Raw genomic sequence first — 24,058 nt, 5'->3', positions numbered from 1 at the left:
GAGTGGATGTTTTCAAGTGATACATTTTGTTTGATTTGAATTGATTGATCCATCCCACAGGGCCACTTCAAGACTTTTTCTTGACATTTGATTATTTTTTTTTTTTATGTAGCAAGTGTAAGTACTGGCCTCAAAAGTATCACTTCAAAGTTGTCATTTGCTTTTTGTAAGCCCATTCTTACAGGCCAAACTTTAGGTGAAATACAGTACCACTGGTATACAGATGTGAAGTTAGCCCTGGGTACAATCAGTTACACCTGACCAGGGTAGACGTGTATGGGAGAGGCAGGTTTTGTCACCCCTCTGTAATAACTTCCAGCTCTGGTCTTACAGAGAACTCTTGCTCCCCCAACCCCCCACCACTCCACCCTCCGAAATTCCCTGGTCACCAGTTGACCATATGATACACAGATATAAAGATGGAGATACATGTGGAGTTGACACTATTACTTTGGATCTGATCCAGGGCTATACAGCCATCATTTCAGTACAGTCAGGCCAGAGAGATATTGTTACCCCAAAAACTTAACCTGAAAACTATTCTCTGTGACCCTTTTTCTTCACAATGCACTCAAAAGGTGGGCTTCCAATTGGCTCAATATTCTTTTTGTATGTAGCCTTTGTGTAAGACTACTTCATATTTTACATGCATTGTCCCACTCATACCCTTGTATTGTTTGTGGCGCACATCATTCAGCTGAATGGAGACACCAATAACTTCAACCTACCACCCAACCAACCAACACACATGACTTAAAGTTCTGACAATACTGTTTTTTTCCCCCTACTTCACATGCGTTTACTTATAGGTAGAAATTGTGAAGAATATATCAGTGTTTGACTTTTTGGCAGGCATCATTTCAGCACAAAACGGAAACACTGTATTTTGTCGTATGGTTTCTTTTCATCACTAAAGTCTTCTCTACATACAGGTGTACAACATAGAGTTTGTCATGTTACCGTGCCTATATACATGTAGCCTTGCCAGCCATGCTTTGACATGGCGTCAAAACTATACCTCTAAAAGGATTTGTTTTATTATTTCGTGAAACATTGGATGCAGCTTATTTGATAAATTGTACTAATCACATCATTCCTGTAGGTTCTGATAGACTGACCAATGCGGTCGCTGTGAGTTCAAGCCCAGCTCATGCTGGCTTCCTCTCCGGTCGTATGTGGGAAGGTCTGCCAGTAACCTGCGGATGGTCGTGGGTTTCCCCTGGGCTGTCCCCGTTTTACACCCACTATAATGCTGGCTGCCGTTGTATAAGTGAAATATTCTTGAGTACGACGTAAAACACCAATCAAATAAATAAATAAATCTGATAGACTGGATGTAAAGGGTTTTTTTTAACAACTGAGCAGACTACATATATTAAATAATAGAAATAATCCTAAAAATATGTGCCTTTTGCTTCAGATTTTTTTTGGTATTTAAATCCTTCTTCAATTCTTTTAACAAATCATATGTGCAAGAACATGAACAGCAATGTCAAAGAAGAAATGAATGATATGGTTTTAATTTTCAAATATGATCATGTAAATCAGGTAATTGCAAAATGAGAGTCAGCAGTCATTGAGTGGCATGTACAGGTACGTGGGTGTGTAATTGGGTTAGTATTTTAATTAACACATACATCTAATTAAATGTGTGTGCAGTGTACTTGTACCTGCATTGAATTACAAGTTTACAGGTATTCGTATCTGAAGAAAGGATTACATTTTGTAGTTAAATTGGTACTGATCGGTCACATGATAAAATGTGAAGAATTGTGACATACCTACTACAGCCTAAAATTTCGCCTACAAAAGTACATTTGCAGAGGGAAATAAATGTCACAAAATAGTATTTTCGGTCCTGAAACTTACAATTTTCCAGTAGGATATCATCCTATGTTCCAAGCAAACCTCAAAAACACCTTTCTAAAATACATAGAACTCTTAGAATAAAAAAAAAAATGGGAAAGTTGGAACTCATGGACAAAATTTATAGTCATTTAGAGAAACTGTGAAAATTCTTTCATGGTGATGAACACCAATCAATCAAATGAGCAATTTAAATCCTATCTGTGAAATATTTTTCTTACCTGTGAAAGACGATCCACTGATGTTACCTGTACAGGTATGTAGACTTGACCAGAGTGGGTTTGATACCTTGCTATCAGTATGAGCTGTCACTTAACAGGCTTCCATGTCATGACCATGTTAGCTGTAGCTACGTGTTTGTATGCCCTGGGCATGAGCCAGAACTGACATCCCAGACCTGAGTCACACAGCCGCCCCAGCTATGGTCGGGTATATCTACGTACATGTACAACACTGTCACTCTGGCCACACAACAGCATGCCAATCCACACCACAAGTATTTCTGTCCAAACTTTTTATGGGCTGAGTTTAAGCAGATATTGAGGTGTGCAGATGAAGTGTTTTACACAGAGCCCCTGGTCTGATCTATAGCTCCATCTAGCATGGGACCCTCTATAACCCAGGTTATAGATGTCAAACATAATTATCACTGAGTAATATCTAAAGTTTTGGACTCCCTGTCGTCTTCCACAGCTGTTCAGCTCAATGCTACAGTGACAGAGAGGAAGTCAAATGCCATATGTCACTCAGACTATCAGTTTTTACAGGCATGCTTCTGTGATTTGTGGAAAAATAAAGACATTTGGGAAGCCAGGAAGCAGAAAATGACCATCACTCATCCTAGCAGGCTTTTAAGATAAGAAACTGATTGCAGGAAGCAGAAAGTAGCTACATTTTTTAGTTTAAAATTTCAAACTCGATCATAATGATTAGACACTGAATTGGGATTTCAAATCTCTTCATATCTGTATTCATGTGTGTTTATTACATGATATCAGTAATTGCAATTAATTTAGACCCCGAATAAATCCTATGCAATATCCACTGAATAAAATGCTATTCATTTTCATTGCCTTATTATTTGACGTAATAATTAAGGTCTTCCTCTGAACAATTTTGATAAATAAATATACAGTAGTGTTTTAATACTTTCAGTGCTTAAAAAAAACTATTGACTAGATCAGTTCCTGTTTTTTGTGTATATTTGAAAAGTAGTTAAAAGATTGTGCACATGTGATAGTGTGATAGTATAATACTAGCTTGTCAGTGCAGTGCAATGACCCAGAAGTCTCTCACCAATGCGGTTGTTATGAGTTCAAGTTCAGGGAAAGTCTGGCAGCAACCTGCGGGTGGTCGTGGGTTTCCCCTGAGCTCTGCTCGATTTCCTCCTGCCATAATGATGGCTGCCATCATGTGCAATATTTTGAGTATGGCGTAAAACACCAATCAAATAGATAAATAAATAAATACAATATGCACACAGATTTAGGGCTTTAACTGAAAATGATTGTTTGATTATGTAATAGTTTTGAAGTACTGACATGTGTAAGTAACATTACAGAAGTGGAAAGCTGATTATGTAATAGTTTTGAAGTACTGATATCTATAAGTAACACTACAGAAGTGGTAAGCTGATTATGTAATAGTTTTGAAGTACTGATTTCTATGAGTAACACTACAGAAGTGGTAAGCTGATTATGTAATAGTTTTGAAGTACTTCTGTACCGTATATGTAATGAATTAGAAGTGGCAAAATTGTTATTTAGTGCCCAGAAATTGAAAGCATGCAGCTGGGTCCAAAGGGCATTCATCATCCCAAGCTAGTAACAGTATGCAAATCTCAATCAGCATAAAGCTGACAGTTACTATTTAATTAATTATTGTTACAATGTAGTGTTTCAGTATACTTAAAGTGATATTTAAAGGAATGTGTGCATAACAAAAGGTAGCTGTTAATTGGATAAAAAAACAAAACTATTTTGTGTATAATCCAGAAATTGATATTTTTGGCTGTCCTTATGAATATCTTTACGCTGCCATTAATATGACAGTTGTTTTAATGGAACCGCCCTTAGTGAATGTTGTAACCTAAGTTTTATGCCCGTATTTGGCTGATCTCCCAATTTATGTCAATCATTTTGTGCTAACTTTCAATCTTCTCACCATCAGTTCACGTCAGCTGCTTCCTGTTTTTAGTGTTTGGGCAGAACTGAATTGATTAGCATAATATCTCATATTATGTTTCCCAGAGATTCAGCCCATCTCAGATAAGTCATTGATAAAATCTTTGCTTCCTCACCTCTTGACTTTCTAACACTTAGTACTTCTGGCATATTCATTTGGTTGAAATTGTAACGTTTTCGGTATTAGGTATACAGGAAGATCCAAGTGCAGTTGCCCAAGGAATACATGTGCATTAATGTAGATATTATAATTTTCAACATTGAAACAGCTTGTGAACGAGTGAAAATGTTGACTTAAGTGAGGCTTGAACTCACAACCTCAAGCGTCTAGCAAAACCACTGTAGTTACGACCTGTGTTCTCTTTTTTTTTTTTTTTTTTGACTTGCGATATATGCTACTGTAATTCTTCACCCTCTCCCCATGTTTGCAAAGTCTTTATTCAAGTATATTACTAAGGCGTTATTCAGTGTAGACTGATAAAATTATACTCTTCATGAAGCCCTGAAACTGGCCAAACTAACTGATGTATTTTAGTCTCCAACATCTCATTATAAATGTGCATAAATTGCACTGGAAGTTGCTCTTTCATTTGTGAAAAGGTTGAGGAATTAGGGTAGTACCCATTTGCTTCTTACCATATACGTACAGTCAAAACAAATGGTTGAACCTATAAACTAGAAGTTCAGGTATAATGTATATTGACCGGAGTGGCTGACTTTTGATCTTCACAAATGTTTATGTCATGATAAATATGATTGTTTCAGACATCACAGTGATGAGAAAATAATAAATAATGTCAAAATAAGCGTAGTATAACCGTATATTAAAAACTTTAAAAAAGTGCAGTGTGAGTCTTAGAGGCTTGTGAATGGAGTTGTATTTCAGGCCTAAAGGATGTACTTATGTTTTCAAGTGGTTAAGTGTGGAGTGTGCTGGGGAAAGGAGTGGAGCCAAGCGAGGGTTGGGGCTCAGATGGGGAGTTGTTAAGGCCGTGTGGTAGAGGGAATTAAAGGGTTTGGTGGAGGACTGAGGGGGTGGGGGACTAAGGGGTGGGTGGCCATGGTGAATGTCAAGTACCCTCACCACACTCACTTCCTGCACTTTGTAACCGGAGTGTCTGGAGACAACCAAGAGAGAAAGAAAAAAAAAGACATTCATATGCATAATGTTCAACAGTTCTTCAGCATTTTCTTGTATGGACACGCATGTGTTTTTATACCTCTGCTTATTTAGCATACTGTATGCCAATCAGTGGCAAAGAGGTTGCATGTATACTTGACAAAAAGCACAATTTGTTGTCATCGTTGATGCCCTACATGTAGTGATAGTTTAGAATGATATTTTAAAATGATATGGTGTAAAATCCTCAAGCATAGATGCAGACATATTTATGAAATGGTAAAGTGCCTTTAAAGATGACTTCAATGCTGACAGGCTTGGTATTTTCTCTCCGTGTATCTCACAATAGAGGATAGGCTACTCTGACTGAATGAAACATCTCTGGTGTCTTCAGCATGGCGTTGCTGTGAGACAGCACCTCGTCCAGCCTGAGGGGAAATTAATATTGAAAAGCACAATGTAAAGCAGCAAGCAAAGCCCAAATGATTTTGTTAAATTTATTTATTTATTTATTTATTTATTTGAGATTTTGTTAAAAGTTGCACATTAAACCTTTAATTCTTAATGGCTTTGTTGGTCACCTGATTCAAGATTGATGTATAACTTTAAATTTTTCTTACCATTATTTCTGAAAGGAATTCCTAATTCTTACCATGTGAAGTGTAAAGAAGGTACACACACATATATATATATATATATATATATATATATATATATATATATATATATATATATATATATATATATATATATACACTGCAGTTTTATTGTTCATGGGCCTTTCAAATATTTGTGTGTGTCTGGTTAAAAAGTCAGGGTCACTGTAGGAAATGCCCAGGTTCATTTCCCTGAACAAACACACACTGTGGTGTCCTTGTGGCTGAATTTGTCAGATCATCAGGTATATGATAGCTGGGAAACTGTGCTGTGTCATGTGGTCATCATTGGTACAGTAACATAAGTCATCAATGAGGTGATAGTTTCGGCAGGTGCTTGTGTATAGACACACATGTATGTAACAAGTGTGTGTCAGGTACGTTGTAAGTTACATGTACATCCTGGTTTCACTGGTGTTTAGGTGAGAAGTAATCTGTATTGTAGGCTTGTAACTTGTCACGCTAACACTGATTATCATACACCTGTAATAGTAAATTAAGATTATTGAGTATGACGTAAATCATTTATTTGATTGGTGTCTTAAGCCAAACTCAAGAATATTTCATTTATACATGAGCTGGACTTGAACTCACAGCGACCACATTCATGAGAGGCTCCTGGGTCATTGCGTCATGCTGGAGTGCTAAATACCTCAGCCACGGAGGCCCCCCTCAAATAAATAAAGTATGTCTCCGTGGCTGAGGTGGTTAGGTGCCAGCGCCACCAATGTGGTGGTTGTGAGTTCAAGTCCTGCTCATGTTGGCTTTCTCTAGGGCCATACATGGGAAGGTTTGCCAGCAATGCTGGCCACTGTCATATAAGTGAAATATTTGGCGCAGAACAAATAAATAAATGAATGTAATACTTAATACTCGGATTTGCTGTCCATAATGTACTTACATGACTTTAAGGTTGTCTTCATCTTGACATTGAAAAGGTGTTTTCTCTCCAGTTATGTGCTAATTAATAAGTGTAAGTAGATGGAGGGGCAGATACCAGTCTCTTTCTGTGTTTGTCTGTTTTCCCATTGTTTGAGGTGATAAACTTTTGTCTTGATCTTGCCAGTATCTGGGCTTCATTGTTACACAGAATTTTGGAACCTCTGAGATGGATGTAAATGGAGTTAACCAGAGCAGCTGTTGAGGAACCTAACTATGATGAGAAGTTTATAGTTGGGGTTGAAGAGCTGACCAGTGCCAGATAAAGCACACTACTGTTGGTGTGACACAATTGAATCTTTGTTGCTTCAATAAATTTTCAACTTCCACAGCAACACTTTCACAACAACAAAAATGTGTAACCGATCCCTGACCACAAAAACAATACAGGGATGTTCTGTTGTTCTGTAGACAAGAGAGGATCAGTTACAGGGTACTTATCTTAAATCTCTATTCCTCATTCTCTAACCAGATAATGATGATAAATGTCAAACATGTGCCTGCACCAGAATCATCAGATGGGAAAACAGAAATGCTGGAGTTGACATTGGGGTTGAATTCGGATCTGCCAGGAATGAGCTTCTTGACCTTCTGATTGCACTTCTAGCTGCAGCCTTTGTTTGTTTTCAGTTTTAGACATGGAACACACACATCATTTGACATACCCTCTGCCCCCTTTGCCACCCCTCCCTACACCCTCTTAATCTCACAGTCGCACCACTAAAACACAGTGTGGAGAGTGGAAAGGAATCCAATCATCAAAGTGAAACCGTATCCTGTTGTGCTTTATAATTTTTTTTTTTGATAACATATATACATACACCTACATGAAATGAGGAAAATTTTGTTTTATTTTTAGAATTGATCAGAAAGTTGAAATATTGCAATCTGGGTTCAGAAATAATAATCTCCTCATATAAGGATGTAGGTTTTCTCTCAATCTGTGTCGATATATCTGTGCAGATATGGTTTGATGCCAGTTGTATTATGTGACACCGTTTTATTTCATGAAGAGCAGAAAGCTTTTAAGCTGGATGTCTATTAAATGGTAAAAGAGATTCCTTGTGTACCAATTACGCAAATTTTTTAATTCGTACATATCTGTCCTTAGTAACTGTAGGTGAGTTTTACTTATATATTTATTTCGTTGTTGTTAATCATTGATGATATTTAGATTGATCAGGGAGAGAAAAATTTAGATATTTGGTCGATATATAATAATGTGTGTAGTATTGTAAGCATACAGATTTTCCTTCTTGTAAACACAGAATAACACAATACTGCATGCAGGAATTCAAACCCTGTTTAAAAGTGATCTAAAACAGAAACTGGGTATTTCCAGTTTCTAAATCATTGTGGACATACGTTACATTGTTTCAAATTTGTGTCATCATGCAATCGTGAATGTAAAGTTCAACGAATTAGACTATTGTGGGGTTTTTTTGGGAGGTAGGAGAGGTTCAAGAGGGAGGGGAGTGCAATTAGCTAATTGGCTTTAAAAAAAAAATGCACTGATGATATCAGATTGTAATCAATCGTTCATGTGTAATTAAGCATGCAGAGGATTGGTTTGGAATTATACATGGTCTAATGAGAGACATGGGCTCAGGGATTTGACATTTTCTGTGAGAGTAGATAAATACATAATGTGAGCTAAAATGTGACTGGTTTGTGACTAACGTGGTCATAAGTAGGTAATGGCTGCTGAGTTTTCCACACATGACCCTCAGTCTTAACATTTAGGCGAAGAAATTTTGGCAGAAAAATTATGCATGTTCTTTTCTCATTTGGAAGATGATACCGCATTCATTTGGTTACTTCAGATGACGCCAGAGCCTTAATTAATGGAAAGAATTCTTATGAATTTGAAATACTTTGTGACTTTGGATCTTTGTGACTAATTATTGATCTGGTTTAATTAAGGCATTAATTATATCTGTGTAGAATATGCTTTTGACCAGTGGTGACAGTGGTGTGGTGAACTGTCTTTTTGGTCTATCATGGGTGAAGTCTGTTGGAGACCATTTATCTTCTATCAATAGATATGAGCACAGAACTACATGTACTGTAGGCTCTGGAAGCGAAAATGTGTTAGTCACAGGAAGAAATGTTACATGTACTTACCTCATGTAAAAGACTACACAATAGAGAGACAACACAGGGGTCAAAATGTTTCATGTTTTAAGGTGTTCAAAAGCTGAACAAGAACAAAGGTCATTCAGTATGATTTATATTTATTTATTTATTTGATTGGTGTTTTACTCCGTTCTCAAGAATATTTCACTTATACCACGGCAGCCAGCATTATGGGGGTGGAAACCGGGCAGAGCCGAGGGGAAATCCACGACCATCTGCAGGTTGCTGTCAGACATTCCCATGTACAGCCGGGGAGGAAGCCAGCATGAACCATACTTTAACTCACAGCGACTGAGTGATTTATAGGTGTGAAATTTATTACATCTCATGTACATGTGTTTATGATCGTAGAATAGCATTCAAGTGGATAATCTACCGCAAACAATCATTTGTTAAGTTTGAAATTGTGAATATTTGTATGATACCAAATACGTCATCTACGTCAAAATTGTGGCATTTTTATTTTGAGCTCTTGAAAAAACAACTGAATTTTAATGACCAACATTTTGACTCCTGTGATAGTGCCAATTAAGGGGTCATCCACATAACCAGTGAAATATGGTCTTGTGTTTAACACTGCAGTCATTGATACTTCCTCCACCCAGAAAACTGATCACTGCTGTATGAATGAAATTGAGTGTAGCATTGAACAGCAGTCATGTCAACTTTCTACTCAATGTGTTATGGTAAGTAGAACAAAATGGCTCTTGATCCACCTATAAGTCTACATGTTTTCCTGGTTTCCATTTAACCTGACTGGTGTCACATTCATAGTGAAATATTCCCCAGAGCTACATTACAAAAAAAAAAAAAAGAGCCATGTGTTTATAAAATAGGGTGAAATTACAATAATTATATCCAGGCAAATTATGAAATCCAACTGATGCACTTTACAGACGTGCAGTCCTATCAAATGTCAAAATATAATTATCACAAGAGCAATTTTTTTTGCTGGCCAATAAAATAGATAAACATTGCGAACATTGACATTTTTCAGGTATTAGCCATGAAAAAATCTGATGAAATATTAACCTTTGTGTACTTTTATGGTTGTGACAAACAGCTCTTTAAAGGTGTGGAAAACATAAAAGTGACATAAAGTTCGGATGAAAGAGTGTGAAAAGTTATTCCTAAATGTGGCCTTCAATATTTTTACTAATTCTTTCTTAAGGAGAGAAAGACACCTGAAAATCGTTTTTGTATGGTGGGTATTTGGGACCACCTTTTGGTATTTATAGTCTTTGTTTAATAATGTCATAAATGAGCATGTAACACAAGTTTAATAAATTTTTTTGCACTGGATTTTGTTCTTTTCGGCAAACAAATGTATTTAACCTCAATTTGGATCATATTTATATTTTTAATATGTTCATAAATATTATCATAATTTAGGTTAAATGCATATGTTTCGATATAAACAACAAATTTACATTCAAATAAATTTATTACACAAGCATTACATGCTTACTTAGAACTTTATTTTGCAACAACAATAAATACCAAAAGCTGGTCCCAAATACCCACCATATAAAAATATTTTCAAATACCCTTTTCTCTTGAAAAAAAAAAAATCCAAAAAAATATTAAAGATCATATTTACAAATAAGTTTTGACGCTCTTTCATCTTATTGTGACATCATTTTTATGTTTTCTTCTCCTTTAAGTAACTATGTATCTGCCATTCATGTTAGTCAGTGTGATCTGTTTTAGCTACCCTCTAATTAATCTAATTTCCGTCATGTCGTGTTAAGTAGATTTCCTGAACTTAGTGTATTCTTTATGAGATTCGAAGGGAAAACTGGTGTGTATTATTCTGTGGTAGCTGGTACATATAAATGTCACATCTGTGGCTTTATCGAACAGGAATTTGTGATGGTGCCCCTTTTTTTGTCTCCTTACCTTAGCTTAATAATTCTTGTGGTCAGACATTGTGACTATTTGTCGCTGTCCTGACCTTGAGGATAGGAACTGCTCAACTTTATAACCTTACTGATACATGTGAGGCTTCGTCTTCCCATTATATTACCTTAAATACCCTGTAAACTACAGTTCATATCCTGCTTAATGTATCGTGGCTTTTAACAGATAAAAACATATTCGCTGCATTCCTGTGATTAGGTGAGGATGGACAGCATGTGAAAACGTGTTTGTGTGAAAAATGGAAACCGATGGCAAATAGCTGGCCATATTGTATATCGGCTACTCTGTCTGAGTTAGTTCCTGTCTGGTCGTACTTAGGAAGGTCTGTCAGCAACCTGCGGATGGTCATGGGTTTCCCTTGGGCTCTGCCCGGTTTCCTCCCACCATAATGATGGCTGCTGTTGTATAACTGACATATTATCAAGTGCAGCATAAAACTCTGGTCAACTAAGTTATTTTAATTGTTGTATATAACTCCATACTCAAAAATATTTCAAATATCTATGGATATTAAAAAAAAAAAAAAAGAATATCTCACTGATGTATGATGACAGTCAGTTTTATGCACGGATAAAACTCCATTGGTGAACTTTCCAATTTGTAAAAGATACACCATGTTGATGAAAAACAAGCGATTTTCATTGAACACTAAACTGCACAAGCAACCGAACAAGTGTCTTTGACACCTTGTGTTGTTATCAAGGCCCCATGAACAGGGAGAGAGGTTGAATGCACAAATTCCTGTCCAAGGCCGGGGATTGAACCTGCATCTAGGCACATCCTAGCAGTTCAGTTTTATTTATTTTATTTATTTGACTGGTGTTTTATGCTGTTCTTAAGAATGGTTCACATATATGACGGCGGCCAGCGTCATGGTGGGAGGAAAGCGAGTAGAGCCCTGGGGAAACCCAGGTCTATCTGCAGGCTGCTCCTAGTATTTCAAAAACATTGCCTTAACTGTGTATACATTTGCTTGACCATGACCCACTCTTTTTCAAAATTAAATACACAATATATTAATTGAATGACCTTACATTTCATATAGTGCTGAATGTAACACAATGTATACGGCGTACAAAAGCTAATCCTATTGGTTGAGAAAAGAGCTCTCATCATCCTGACACCCCCTTTTTTTTATTTCTTTATTTTTTTTGTTTTGTTTTTTTCCATCTAGTATTTTTGTTATCAAGGTTGTGAGTGTCTCTTTCTATACAAAGTTGTGGTTAGGGTTAGGGATGTTGGAGATAAAGTTACATGAGCACATGGAGCAGTTACACATGACATGGTAACCTATTGACATACGCACGATTCCCATTGTAAGCATTCAGTTTAACATGAGATACAAGTAGTTAGAAGGATGTTGTACTGTGAGGCTTTTTTAATAGATAGCAAAGTTAGGCTTTTCGGGATTTGTAAGTTTTCTTTGAAGATTTTATTTGATATAATATACTCACGGACTTCGTTAATGTGTTAAGTTTGGAGATGACGATTGTAAGTACTTGGTAAGTTGTGAGTCACTTACAGATTTTTTTTTTTTGGCTTAATTGGCTTTTGCTTGTACAGTATTATAATGACTTTGAATTTCGTTTGCAATTTTAATGACCAATATAATAATGTCATGAAATATTGCTTTTGGTGGTAAAATTCATGTTTTCTTAGTATGATATCACCCCACCTTCCCAACAGATTTCAGATCACCTTTGGGGCCTCCATGGCAGAAGGGGTTAGCATACCAGTGCGGGGAATTGTGATTATAACATTGTAATCATGTCAAGAATATCAGTCTCAGGAGTGAAGCAAGAACAATTAAATAACATATAGACCTTAACAGGGCCATATCTAGAGTCATTTCAGTTCTGGAAAGGGCTGCCAAACAAATTAAAGAACCTGTATTCAAACTAACAAGTAAACTAAACAAAAATATGATGGTTTACTTATAAAAAGTTAAGTTTTCATACTATATGTAATTTCTTTCATTCACAGACAAAACCTCTTAGGAAACATCATTTTGAGTTGCATTTTGACCCCTGTGATTGTGGCAATTAAGGGAACACCCACATAACCAGTGAAATATGGACTATATTCTTTCTTTTATGCACAGTCACAATGTCACCGTTATAGTTTGGGATCAGAGCCTTTAATGTTTTTCTAGATATGGCCATGATTAAGTATACATTATACATAGATTGTGACAGTCCGGTGTAGCTTCAGCCAGGTGATATGGTTGTATACGTCATCTGGTATATGTATACATCATTTATGCCTTTATGGACTTTGACGTCTTAAAAACCTTGCCATTGATCATGTCCGGATGTTTATTGTACTCTTTGTATTGCGTGTATTCGTTCAAAAAAACATTCAAAATGCCTGAAATAAAGATGTAAGTGGTGGTTTGGCGCAGAGAATGCTATAAAAGTTAAACATGCTACAAACAAAAAACACCCTTCCTGTCTGTGTTTCATGTGGGACCAGTAGACACTGGGAATTTCTTTTATGAATTGTGTTTTGTATTTTGTAGAAAGGCCGCGGATCACGCTGTATGAGAAGCGTGTCTTGGTGGCCAGTGGTGACACAGCCACACTGTTCTGTCAGGCAGATGGCATTCCTAAACCCGCCATCAAGTGGTTCAAAGGCGACACAGAGGTAGGGGATTACAGGGTCACACCCAGACTTACCTAAATATGTCCTCCCGCTATTTCCGGGCCGCAGTGTCAAAGCTGTAAATGTTCTAATGTCTGGAATGTAATGTATTTATTTGTCCATTTGATTAGTATTAATTGGCATCCTGAAGACTTCACTTACACTAAAGCAATTGGGGTTAAACAAAGGAGAATTGTTAATTAATTCAAATCTTCTTGCATGAAGTTTAATTATATTATCTAAGACTATTGTTTTGTTTTGTTTTTTGGGAGTGGGGTGAGACTTTTGTTAAGAGCTGTTCATCTTTACAATCTAAGTAACTCACCTTACATTTCAAGGCTGTCAGCACACTGGTGTAATCAAAGTTTTATTTCTGTGAACGAAAATTTGGTAAGACTAGTGTACATGCATACATGTAAATTTGATTATGAAAACATGAAAATCAACAAAAACTGGCCTACATCCATATATGCACAAAGATGCAAGATAATGATGTGTACTCCATACATTTCTCTTGCTGTTCCTAAAGTCTTGATATCCTGGTGAAAAATTCTGAACTGAGACACTGTTAGTATCTCTGCAGAGAATCTCATCTGAAATGTCAACTTTGAGATCGCTTATTTTAAAATAAATGGTATGATTCAATACAACACCAAATTTACCAACAATATATGTTCAGGTTCTAATCTGCCTATTGTGGCCATATCAGGTGTCACATGATGTGATGTTTACGACTGGATATCACACTTTTTTTTGGTATAAAGTACCATGTACATATAAGATCAGTATGTGCTTGTTGCAAAAGTTTCAATTATTGACATGAAATACAGAACTGTGTGTAGCCTTGTTGTTTGTTTGCTGACCTGATTCTAACAGGAAGCTGGTAAAATCTGGATTCATTTTTTCATCCTGTTTTGCGGTAAAGTGTGATTTCAAGTGACCCTCAGTGCTAGCCTTACGTGGTAAAAATGTATCTCGGCTAACCGCAGTTTACAGAATATTATTATATCATGTATTACCATAAATGTCCCAAAAAGAACACTCTAAGAATGTGAGATTTTCAAACAATTTATATCAATTTACAATTGAAGATTATTAATTTATTTATTTGATTAATGTTTTACTCCATTGTCAAAAATATTTCACTTGTACGGCCGCGGCGAGGATAATGGTGGGAGGAAACTGGGCAGAGCCCGAGGGAAGTTTATTAAACTGTTGCTTCTTTATTCCTCTAGATCGATGAATTCTCATTTCAAAATGTGTTCGTATTGGAATCTGGGATCTGGCATTTAGTCTGTGTTCACAACTTAGGTGCTTTAATAAAAATGGAAAATATTAACTTATCCATTGCCCTTTTATCACAAATAATATATCATGAACAAAATTTTCTGATTTTTTTTTTTTGGATTTCAGCTTCAGGAGTTATCCTTTGTCCAGATCACAGCCAATGGAGAGTTACTGATATTCGGCACCCAGGAAAATGATGCCGGCGACTACCGCTGTGTGGCGACCAATCCAGCTGGGACGGACACTGCCACTGTCACCCTGGATGTGGGCTGTGAGTACTTTGATGCTTCGCTCATTCTTTCTTTCCCTCTAAAGGTTGAATTTGCTACGGACTTGTACATGTAGAGTTTTAATTTACATGTTCGCTTCGCATAGCTTTTAGACTGTAGCCTTTATAAACTGCTTTTGTCATTGTCTTAGTATACCAATGAATGAATAAATGATGCCGGCTTAAAATCACTTAGTCTCAGGATACAGTATGCCAGAACTTACTGCATCATCTCTAAGGAAGAAAAGAATTTGTAAGCTCTTGTAAGGCTCTCTAAGGAAGAAAAGAATTTGTAAGCTCCTGTAAGGCTCTCTAAGGAAGAAATGAACTTGTAAGCTCCTGTAAGGCTCTCTAAGGAAGAAATGAACTTGTAAGCTCCTGTAAGGCCCTCTAAGGAAGAAATGAACTTGTAAGCTCCTGTAAGGCTCTCTAAGGAAGAAAAGAACTTTTAAGCTCCTGTAAGGCTCTCTAAGGAAGAAATGAACTTGTAAGCTCCTGTAAGGCTCTCTAAGGAAGAAAAGAACTTGTAAGCTCCTGTAAGGCTCTCTAAGGAAGAAAAGAACTAGTAAGCTCCTGTAAGGCTCTCTAAGGAAGAAAAGAACTTGTAAGCTCCGGTAAGGCTCTCAAAGGAAGAAATGAACTTGTAAGCTCTGGTAAGGCTCTCTAAGGAAGAAAAGAACTAGTAAGCTCCTGTAAGGCTCTCTAAGGAAGAAAAGAATTTGTAAGCTCCTGTAAGGTTCTGTATGGAAGAAAAGAACTTGTAAGCTCCTGTAATGCTCTCTAAGGAAGAAAAGAACTTGTAAGCTTCTGTAAGGCTCTCTAAGGAAGAAAAGAACTTGTAAGCTCCTGTAAGGCTCTGTATGGAAGAAAAGAGCTTGGAAGCTCCTGTAAGGCTATGTTATGTACATCCCAAGCCGGCCATGTACATGTACTCGTTTCTTATCATATGCATGCTGTCATGGGGTCATGTGACACACCATATAAGGCCGTGGTTGATGGCATGCTGATAGCAGTGACCCGAGGTTGTTGAGGACAAAGAAGGAATGTTGTCACGCTGCTCAGGGTGTTATTCTGCCTACAGGCCATGTGTCTGCTAGGAGCACTCACTCCATCTTACCATACCTATATATATACTGTACTGTATTACTATATGTACATTCATCCACCACACGTGGAAGTATTTGTGGTGAAAAACAGTTAAACCTACAGCGTATGCTTCTGTGTAAAAAAATATACATATGAGTTCTATCTGTCTAAAGAATATTAATTTGGCACTCAAATAGCTCAAAGTTTCCATGCTCAGTGTGAAAATAAAAGCTAGGATGTCATTAATGTTAGCGAATGATTTCTTATGGCTGATTTTTACCAAACTTATAACACTAAAATTATAGATTTGCTGTAATCTTGTTACAATCAATGCCCTTAAAATGTGTCAAAAATTACAAATAATATACAATTTATATTTCATTTTGGAAAAAAGAACTTACGGCCAATTTTTACAAAAATTATAAAATAGATCTTACAAAAATGATAAATTTGCTAAAGTCTGGTTGCAGTGATGTCCTCATGATGCGTCAAAATGTGAAAACAGGAGACAATTTATACTGAATAAGTTTATTTTGGAATAGAACTTATGGCCAGTTTTACCTAATTTATAAATAAAATTTACTAAAATTATGATTGTGCTTTAGTGTGGTTGCAATCTTGTTCTCAGGATGCGTCAAACAATACAAAATGTGAACACAGTTAGCAATGGTTGGAGAGCTATGGTACTTAGAGGCCATGTGCAACTAAACATCACGACACGTGGGAATAATTGCGGTTGGAAAACATACAGCCTCCAGCAAGTCTGTGTTTGTGGACATCCATGTTATGTCTCCGTGATAATGTTTCTGTATGTGCTGAATACAGCCTGTGGAGGACGGCTTTCTCTTTCTAAAGGAGGAACTCTACTATCACCATGAGTAGATTTGTACTCACATTATGGTTGACATTAGATGTACTCCCTACGGAGAATACAGAAGTGGGTTTTTGCCCCCAGATGTGAGAAAAATACATGGAAATGGAGAAAAAAGTTCTTTGATCTTGCTTTCCTTTCGTGCCCTCTATGCGACATTGAAGCTAGGGTTACATTACCGCTGGGATGCAGGAAAGTCTTTTTGTGATGCCTATACCTCAGTATTTTTTTGATTTTTTTTCCCACCAAATCAGGGTAGAGAGCAGATGTGATCTTTGAAACATATTTTTTTGTTGCTATATTCCAGTCCAGTAACGGTGTATGTAAAAATCTTAGAAAAATGAAATGTATACACTTTTTCCTGAAAATGCTAAAACTGCATTGATCTTGATAGAGGCAGGTACCATCTAATTATTTTTTTATACATTATATGATTTTTAAGACCAGACCATTTTTAAAATCAGTGAACACTTGTATTGGTATACTGTTAAATTTTCTTGGAAGGAGGGTTAGCATATCAGCATGGTGCAATGACCCAGGAGCCTCCCACCAATGTGGTCACTGTGAGTTCAAGTCCAGCTTATGCTGGCTTCCTCTCCAGCCATACCTGGGAAGGCCTGCCAGCAACCTGCGGGTAGTCGTGGTTTCCCCCGGGCTCTACCCCGGTATCCTCCAACCATAACAGTGGCCGTCATCGTATAAGTGACATATTCTTGAGAACCGCGTAAAACACCATTCAAAGAAATCAAAAACTTCATTGACAGTTTGCCTACATTTTTCCTGATCTGATATGAACATATTCCTGATGGGACATGTAATAAGGCACACAGAACCATTAAAACACTTGATGGCATCATTTGTGGGCGTAAGCAACAGGAGTACGGCGTAGAACACTAAACATATAAATAAATTTCTTGGAATCTTTTTTTTGTATTTTTTACTTCCTGTCACAAGAACATCTGTTTTTAATGATCATACTGCAGTAGATTTATTTTGTATTTAATGTTAAAGAAATTGGGTTGAGAACCAGTGTCATCCTTAAAGCATAATTTTGTAGCTTTATCATGTTCCAGAAATATTAACTTTGTCTTGAAGGCAACATCTTGAAACTGGATACCTTAATATTTATTACCTAATTTCAGCTGAGCCACTGGTGGTACAAGCGCCATCTAACATGGGTGCGGACATTGAGGGAAACGCTACACTGCCATGTTCTGCTGTGGGCCAACCCCTCCCTCAGGTGTCCTGGAGACGGGCGGACGGGAGGCCCCTGGAGGCGTCAGCACGTGTCCAGCAGCTGCCATCAGGCGCACTAGCCATCAGAAGTAATGTGCACTGTCTTATTTGTCTTTGGTGGACTTTGTAGTGCCCAATAAACTTTTGTAATCAGATGTACAGCACGTGTTCTTTTCCAGTAACCTTATGAAATGTTAATTATTTGTCGTACATTCATAAACTTGACATGTCCCAGTAGTCTTATAATGAGATGTTCACCACATGCCCTGCATCGATAAACCTTCGCTATTTAATAAAGTAACCCAACAGTTTATTCATATGTCTCTTCCAATTATGTTAAAAGATGTTTCAAGATAAGATGTCCTATTTCAGTAATCCTATGAAAAGTTCCAAGATGAGATATTCCACTAATGCTATTAGAAGTTCCAAGATAGGATGTCCTATTCCAGTAATCCTATAGAAGTTCCAAAATAAGATATTATATTTCATTAATCCTATAAGGAGTTCTAAGATAAAATTTCCTATTCCAGTAATCTTATAAAAAGTTCCAAGATAAGATATTCCAGTAATCCTTTAAGGTGTTCCAAGATAAGATGTCCTATTTCAGTAATCATATAAAAAGTTCCAAGATAAGATATTCCAGTAATCCTATAAGGTGTTCCAAGATAAGATGTCCTATTTCAGTAATCATATAAAAAGTTCCAAGATAAGATATTCCAGTAATCCTATAAGGTGTTCCAAGATAAGATGTCCTATTTCAGTAATCATATAAAAAGTTCCAAGATAAGATATTCCAGTAATCATATAAAAAGTTCCAAGATAAGATATTCCAGTAATCATATAAAAAGTTCCAAGATAAGATGTCCTATTTCAGTAATCATATAAAAAGTTCCCAGATAAGATATTCCAGTAATCCTATAAGGTGTTCCAAGATAAGATGTCCTATTTCAGTAATCATATAAAAAGTTCCCAGATAAGATATTCCAGTAATGCTATAAGGAGTTCCAAGATAAGATTTATGGATGTTTCTGACACATCTTCATCTACATGTCACACCTACCTGTGTATTTCAGACATTAGTCAGACATTTACAGTATGTCCTCTGTCCATAAAGTTCCTACTCTATACCAGTTGTCTCATAAAAATATTCAACAATATGTCCTTTTCAAGAAAACTAATATTGAGCTGCAGGAAAAGGACAATGTCCGGCAACAAGTATTATTTTGACAAAGGCTGGCCATTTTCATACAAATGTAAAAAATACATGTAAAAACAACATTAAAACTTTTTCAAAAGTGGGAAAGTGGAAATTTCGACAATTGTATCCTTCACAAACTTAACAATTATAACTAGTCTAGCATAGATGTACATGATACTGTTGTCCGGCAAGTTTATATATGTTCATCATGTGTCCCCTAGTCATAAACCTGACTATTCAAGACTGCTCTTTTTCATCTGATTTGTTTCAGACCTGAACCTGGAGGATGAGGGCATGTACACATGTGTGGTGGAGAACCAGTTTGGGAAGAAAGAGGTGTCGGCATACCTGTCGATCACTGGAATAGGTGTGTCACCCTAGTCGTTTTGTTCTTTTTTTAGTGTTTTTCTTGCATTTGAAAGTTAAAGATAGAAAGACTTGTGTAATCAATAACATGGAATTGTATCCTTGAGACTAAAGGTCTTATATATGTCCGTCTGAAAGGTTTGGCTGATTTAAATTTATTTTGTGCAGTTAAAACCCTTGATTGGTAAACAATTTTTACAACCTATAATAACAGTAATATTTATTTCCTGAATTTCTTTCATTTTCAGTGAGACCCCTCATTGCATATACAAACCCATTTGTTGAGGTGGTAGAGGGTAAAACACTTCAGCTGCGCTGCGTTGTTCTCCTTGGCAACCCTAAACCTACGGTGACTTGGCTGAGGGACGGACGGCCAGTTCGAAGTGCGTCCACAGGGCAGGAGGATGGACAGTTCACGATCTTGTCAGTTCAGAAGGGGGACGAGGGAGAGTACACCTGCCTGGCTAGTAACGTGGGAGGCAACGCCACCTATCTCGTTAGGGTTGACGTGCAAGGTAAGTCATAGGGAGCATTGGTTTACCTGGGACTCCTCAGATCAGTCACATTACAGAATTGCCTGTATTTCTCCATGGAGTTATCTCCCCTGTATTGAAGTACTGAATGCTAAACTCCATTTATTTACGTGTATGCCATAAATATTTCTCTATCTAGATATATATCCCCACAGTATCCTTTTTTTCTTATGATGGGTTTTAGACAGTTTTTCTAAAAGGAGATGGACTTTTCTAAGAGGAGATGGACTTTTTCTGTCCCATATTTATGGTTTATAATGAAATCTGATTATAGACGTGCTTTATACTTGACTGTTTAGGAAACGGTGTTACGGTCTAGCTTAAGCACACAGGAAGTACATCACCCTAGTACAGTCAATCCTGGTTATACCCGCATCTGAACGTGCTGAAAACCCGAATAAAGCCTGAAGACCCCATTAGTATCAATAATCTATCAAACACACCATCTTGCCTGATTTCACGGCTTACGCATCAGTTTATACTGCTTTCATTGTACTTTACTCAGTCTACTGTTTAAATTATCATAAATTGAAATGAAATTGAAATAGAAGTAAATTCATAATGTCAAATAAATATAAATCAATCTGTTGTCTTTAGTTCCACCGAGCTTATTGTATGAAGACAGCAAAGATCGCCAGACAGAGTTTTCCGTGATACAGGGGGCCTCGATCACCATACCATGTCGTGTGACGGGAGAGCCAAAGCCCCTTATAACATGGACAAAGGACGGCCAGCCGATCTCAGCAACAGACCCGCATTATTTCATCACGCAGGATGGCAGTTTGGAGATTTTCAGTACAGATGCTGAGGATACTGCACGATATCAATGTTCGGCCAAAAACTTGGCAGGATCGGTGGAGAAAGATGTGTCCGTATTTGTCAGGAGTAAGTTCATTTACATATTTATTTGATAGGTGTTTTACACCATACTCAAGAATATTTCACTTAGGCGATGATGGCTAATATTATTAAGTGAGAAAAGCGGGTAGAGCCCCGGGGAACCCATGACCATTTGCAGGTTGCCGCCAGACCTACTCACATACAGCTGGAAGGGAAGCCAGCATGAGCTGGACTTGAACTCAGAGACTCCTGTGACTATTACTGTACCATAAATGGCGAATTTTTGACAGATTGGCGCTGCGTCACATTTTAGTTTTCATGTGATATAGTCTTATTGAATTTAGCAATTTCCATACTCATACTCAAACCCATACTCATTGCAGTCATTTAACCTGTCCTCAAACGCCATGTTAAAGAAGGATTTCTCCACCTCACAACATTGTCTCACAAGTCTGTCATTGGCATATTTCATATTCTGTTTTATAGTGTATTAGAATTTTTCTTACATTTACTGTCTGTGCCATTAGCTCCACCTACGTGTGTATGGTGCCCAATGAAAAACTGAGTAAAGAGAAAGACAGAATAAGAATGTTTTCTGGGTCAGAAAAGTGAAAAATGTTTAAAAAAAAAAAATCCCAATTATCTGGCTTATCTTTCTTCACAGTTGGTCCAGTTATTGCGGGTCCCCCTGAGGAGGAGATAACTCTGACTGCCGGAGATTCCACTCTTCTCCCCTGCGAAGTCAGCGGGGAGCCCAAACCAAATGTTTTCTGGAGGAAAAACTTTGTCATCTTCCGGTCAGACTCGGAGAACACATATTTCACAGAGGAAGGTTTGCACATCCAGAGAGCCGAAGTGGCTGATAAAGGCATCTATGAGTGTATCGCATCAAATGTGGCTGGAAATAACAGCAAGGTCATTACTCTAATGGTTCAAGGTCAGTCCTAAATCTTGAGTTATTTTCTATGATTATGTTGCATTTTCCTATTACTGTTCTTATCAGATGTTTTTATTTAAATTCTGTCAAGTGATTGAAAATTTTGTCAAAAAATGAATTTTAGAGGCAAATTAAGGCCATAAAATATTGCTTTTTTGTTTTTGCTAAAACTTGTTATCCATCCTACCTTCCAAGTAAACGTCATATCAAATCTCTGGGATTAATAGAACTCCCGGAATACGACAATATGGGCAACTTAGTCATAGTCAAAAATGTAGGTCATTTACATCAGTTAACAGCTGACTTGAGCAACACTGGAAGCCAGGCATCTTTGTGGAATCAAGGTGCACAGTTTGTGAAGAATCTATAATACATGCAAATTCTGCCTTCAGTGTTTGGGCTGCTTTGTAAGATACATGTGTGTGGGCTAGGTAAGGCAATGATGGCAATGTGAGGGTAACAGGGTGAAGTAATACCGATTTGTCGTGAAAACAAACAGGTCATTATTTTCAGTCTTGTCAACTCCTCTGTGATTTCGGTAAATTTTCCACCACCAGTTTCAGACAGACAGACATCTGAAATATTAGATATATGTGATTTATATGTTCACTGAAGTAATAATAATAAAATGCCTTCTTAACTTTCTACATTCTGTTATATTCCAACTGCAGTTTCAAACTTCATGTTATTTTCAAGGAATATTATATTTTTTTTCCTATACATATATATATATATATATATATAGGTATATATATATATAGGTTGCACACAACACAAGTAATGTCATCATTTTATTATGTTGGTGAGAGATACTTCCTATCCTGAAATAACGAGTAGAAAATAATTTCATTCTTCTGATTATTAAACATTATTTGTGTTTTATGTGACATTTCATAGTAGATTTGCCATTTACCAGATAATACTAGCTAGGTTGCAGGCTTTGTACATTTAATGATTTTGAAATTGTTTTGACAGTTCCGCCTGAGATAACCTCAAGTGGCAGCACCAGTTTGGTCGTTCTTGAGAACCAACCTGTAGTGTTAGGCTGCGAAACAATAGGAGATCCCTCCCCGCTGGTGCGCTGGAAAAAAGACAGTCTTAACCTGAACATTTTTGATGATGACAGTCGCTACAGATTGGAAGGGACGGGGTCACTGCGGATAAGCTCGGCGGTGTTGTCGGATACGGGAAGCTACATGTGCAGTGCTTCGAACCCTGCAGGAACCGTAACCAGGGAGATCAGACTCACTGTCCAAGGTTTGTACATGTATTATCTCCGTGATATCGCTCTTTTAAGCCTCTGATGTAGTCGGGTCTTTGCTGGTTCAGTCAGCTGAACCAGTGTTTTTCGCCACAGCCAAAGACTCCTGTCTAATGGGGTTGTAAGCTTGATTCCCGCTCTTACCTGTTCAACTGGGGCTTTAAGTCGGGGTATATTTGAGGAAGGGCTGACTCCAGGATCACAAAGAGATTTTACGCTTAAGTCAAAATTTCAGTCATTAAACTTGATATGTTCCTTTCAGTTGGGGCCTCCGTGGCTCAGTCGGTTAGAGCGCTAGACAGTCTGACAGCAACCTGCGGATGGTCGTGGGTTTCCCCCGGGCTCTGCCCGGTTTCCTCCTACCACATTGCTGGCCGCCGTCGTATAAGTGAAATATTCTTGAGTACAGCGTAAAACACCAATCAAATAAATAAATCCTTTCAGTTATTTTAGCTGAAATTTGTTTTAAAGTAACTTACCCAGAAATTACGTTGTTAAGCAATATTTTATCTTGTTAAAGATTGATAAAAGAAATGACAATTTTAAAGTGATTTGAAATTTTATTTGAAATCAAAGATGGCTTAGTTCATCCTGGGTCCAACAAGTTTCTTCCTTTTTAAGTTAGGCCTTACAAGTGAAACAAAGCAATAAATACATTGTTAATCATTAGTTAGTTTACAGTAATTCAGGTTTCACGTGTTGTCCATTAGTTGCA

The 24,058-nt window shown here is 37.2% G+C and overlaps 1 protein-coding gene across 1 annotated transcript in view; it reads left to right on the top strand.

Annotated features, from left to right (window-relative positions):
- LOC135480935 (hemicentin-1-like) overlaps positions 1-24,058 on the top strand; it is a 114,193-nt gene that overhangs the window by 24,684 nt on the left and 65,451 nt on the right. The window contains exons 3-10 of the mRNA XM_064760866.1: positions 13,339-13,463; positions 14,874-15,018; positions 18,115-18,297; positions 19,678-19,773; positions 20,021-20,287; positions 20,903-21,190; positions 21,810-22,082; positions 23,058-23,339. Coding sequence (XP_064616936.1) covers positions 13,339-13,463; positions 14,874-15,018; positions 18,115-18,297; positions 19,678-19,773; positions 20,021-20,287; positions 20,903-21,190; positions 21,810-22,082; positions 23,058-23,339 — 1,659 coding nt within the window. The remainder of the gene's footprint in view (positions 1-13,338; positions 13,464-14,873; positions 15,019-18,114; positions 18,298-19,677; positions 19,774-20,020; positions 20,288-20,902; positions 21,191-21,809; positions 22,083-23,057; positions 23,340-24,058) is intronic.

Source organism: Liolophura sinensis, chromosome 13, assembly GCF_032854445.1.
Source record: "Liolophura sinensis isolate JHLJ2023 chromosome 13, CUHK_Ljap_v2, whole genome shotgun sequence".
NCBI lineage: Eukaryota > Metazoa > Mollusca > Polyplacophora > Chitonida > Chitonidae > Liolophura > Liolophura sinensis.
This window is presented reverse-complemented; position numbering and strand designations above follow the sequence as displayed.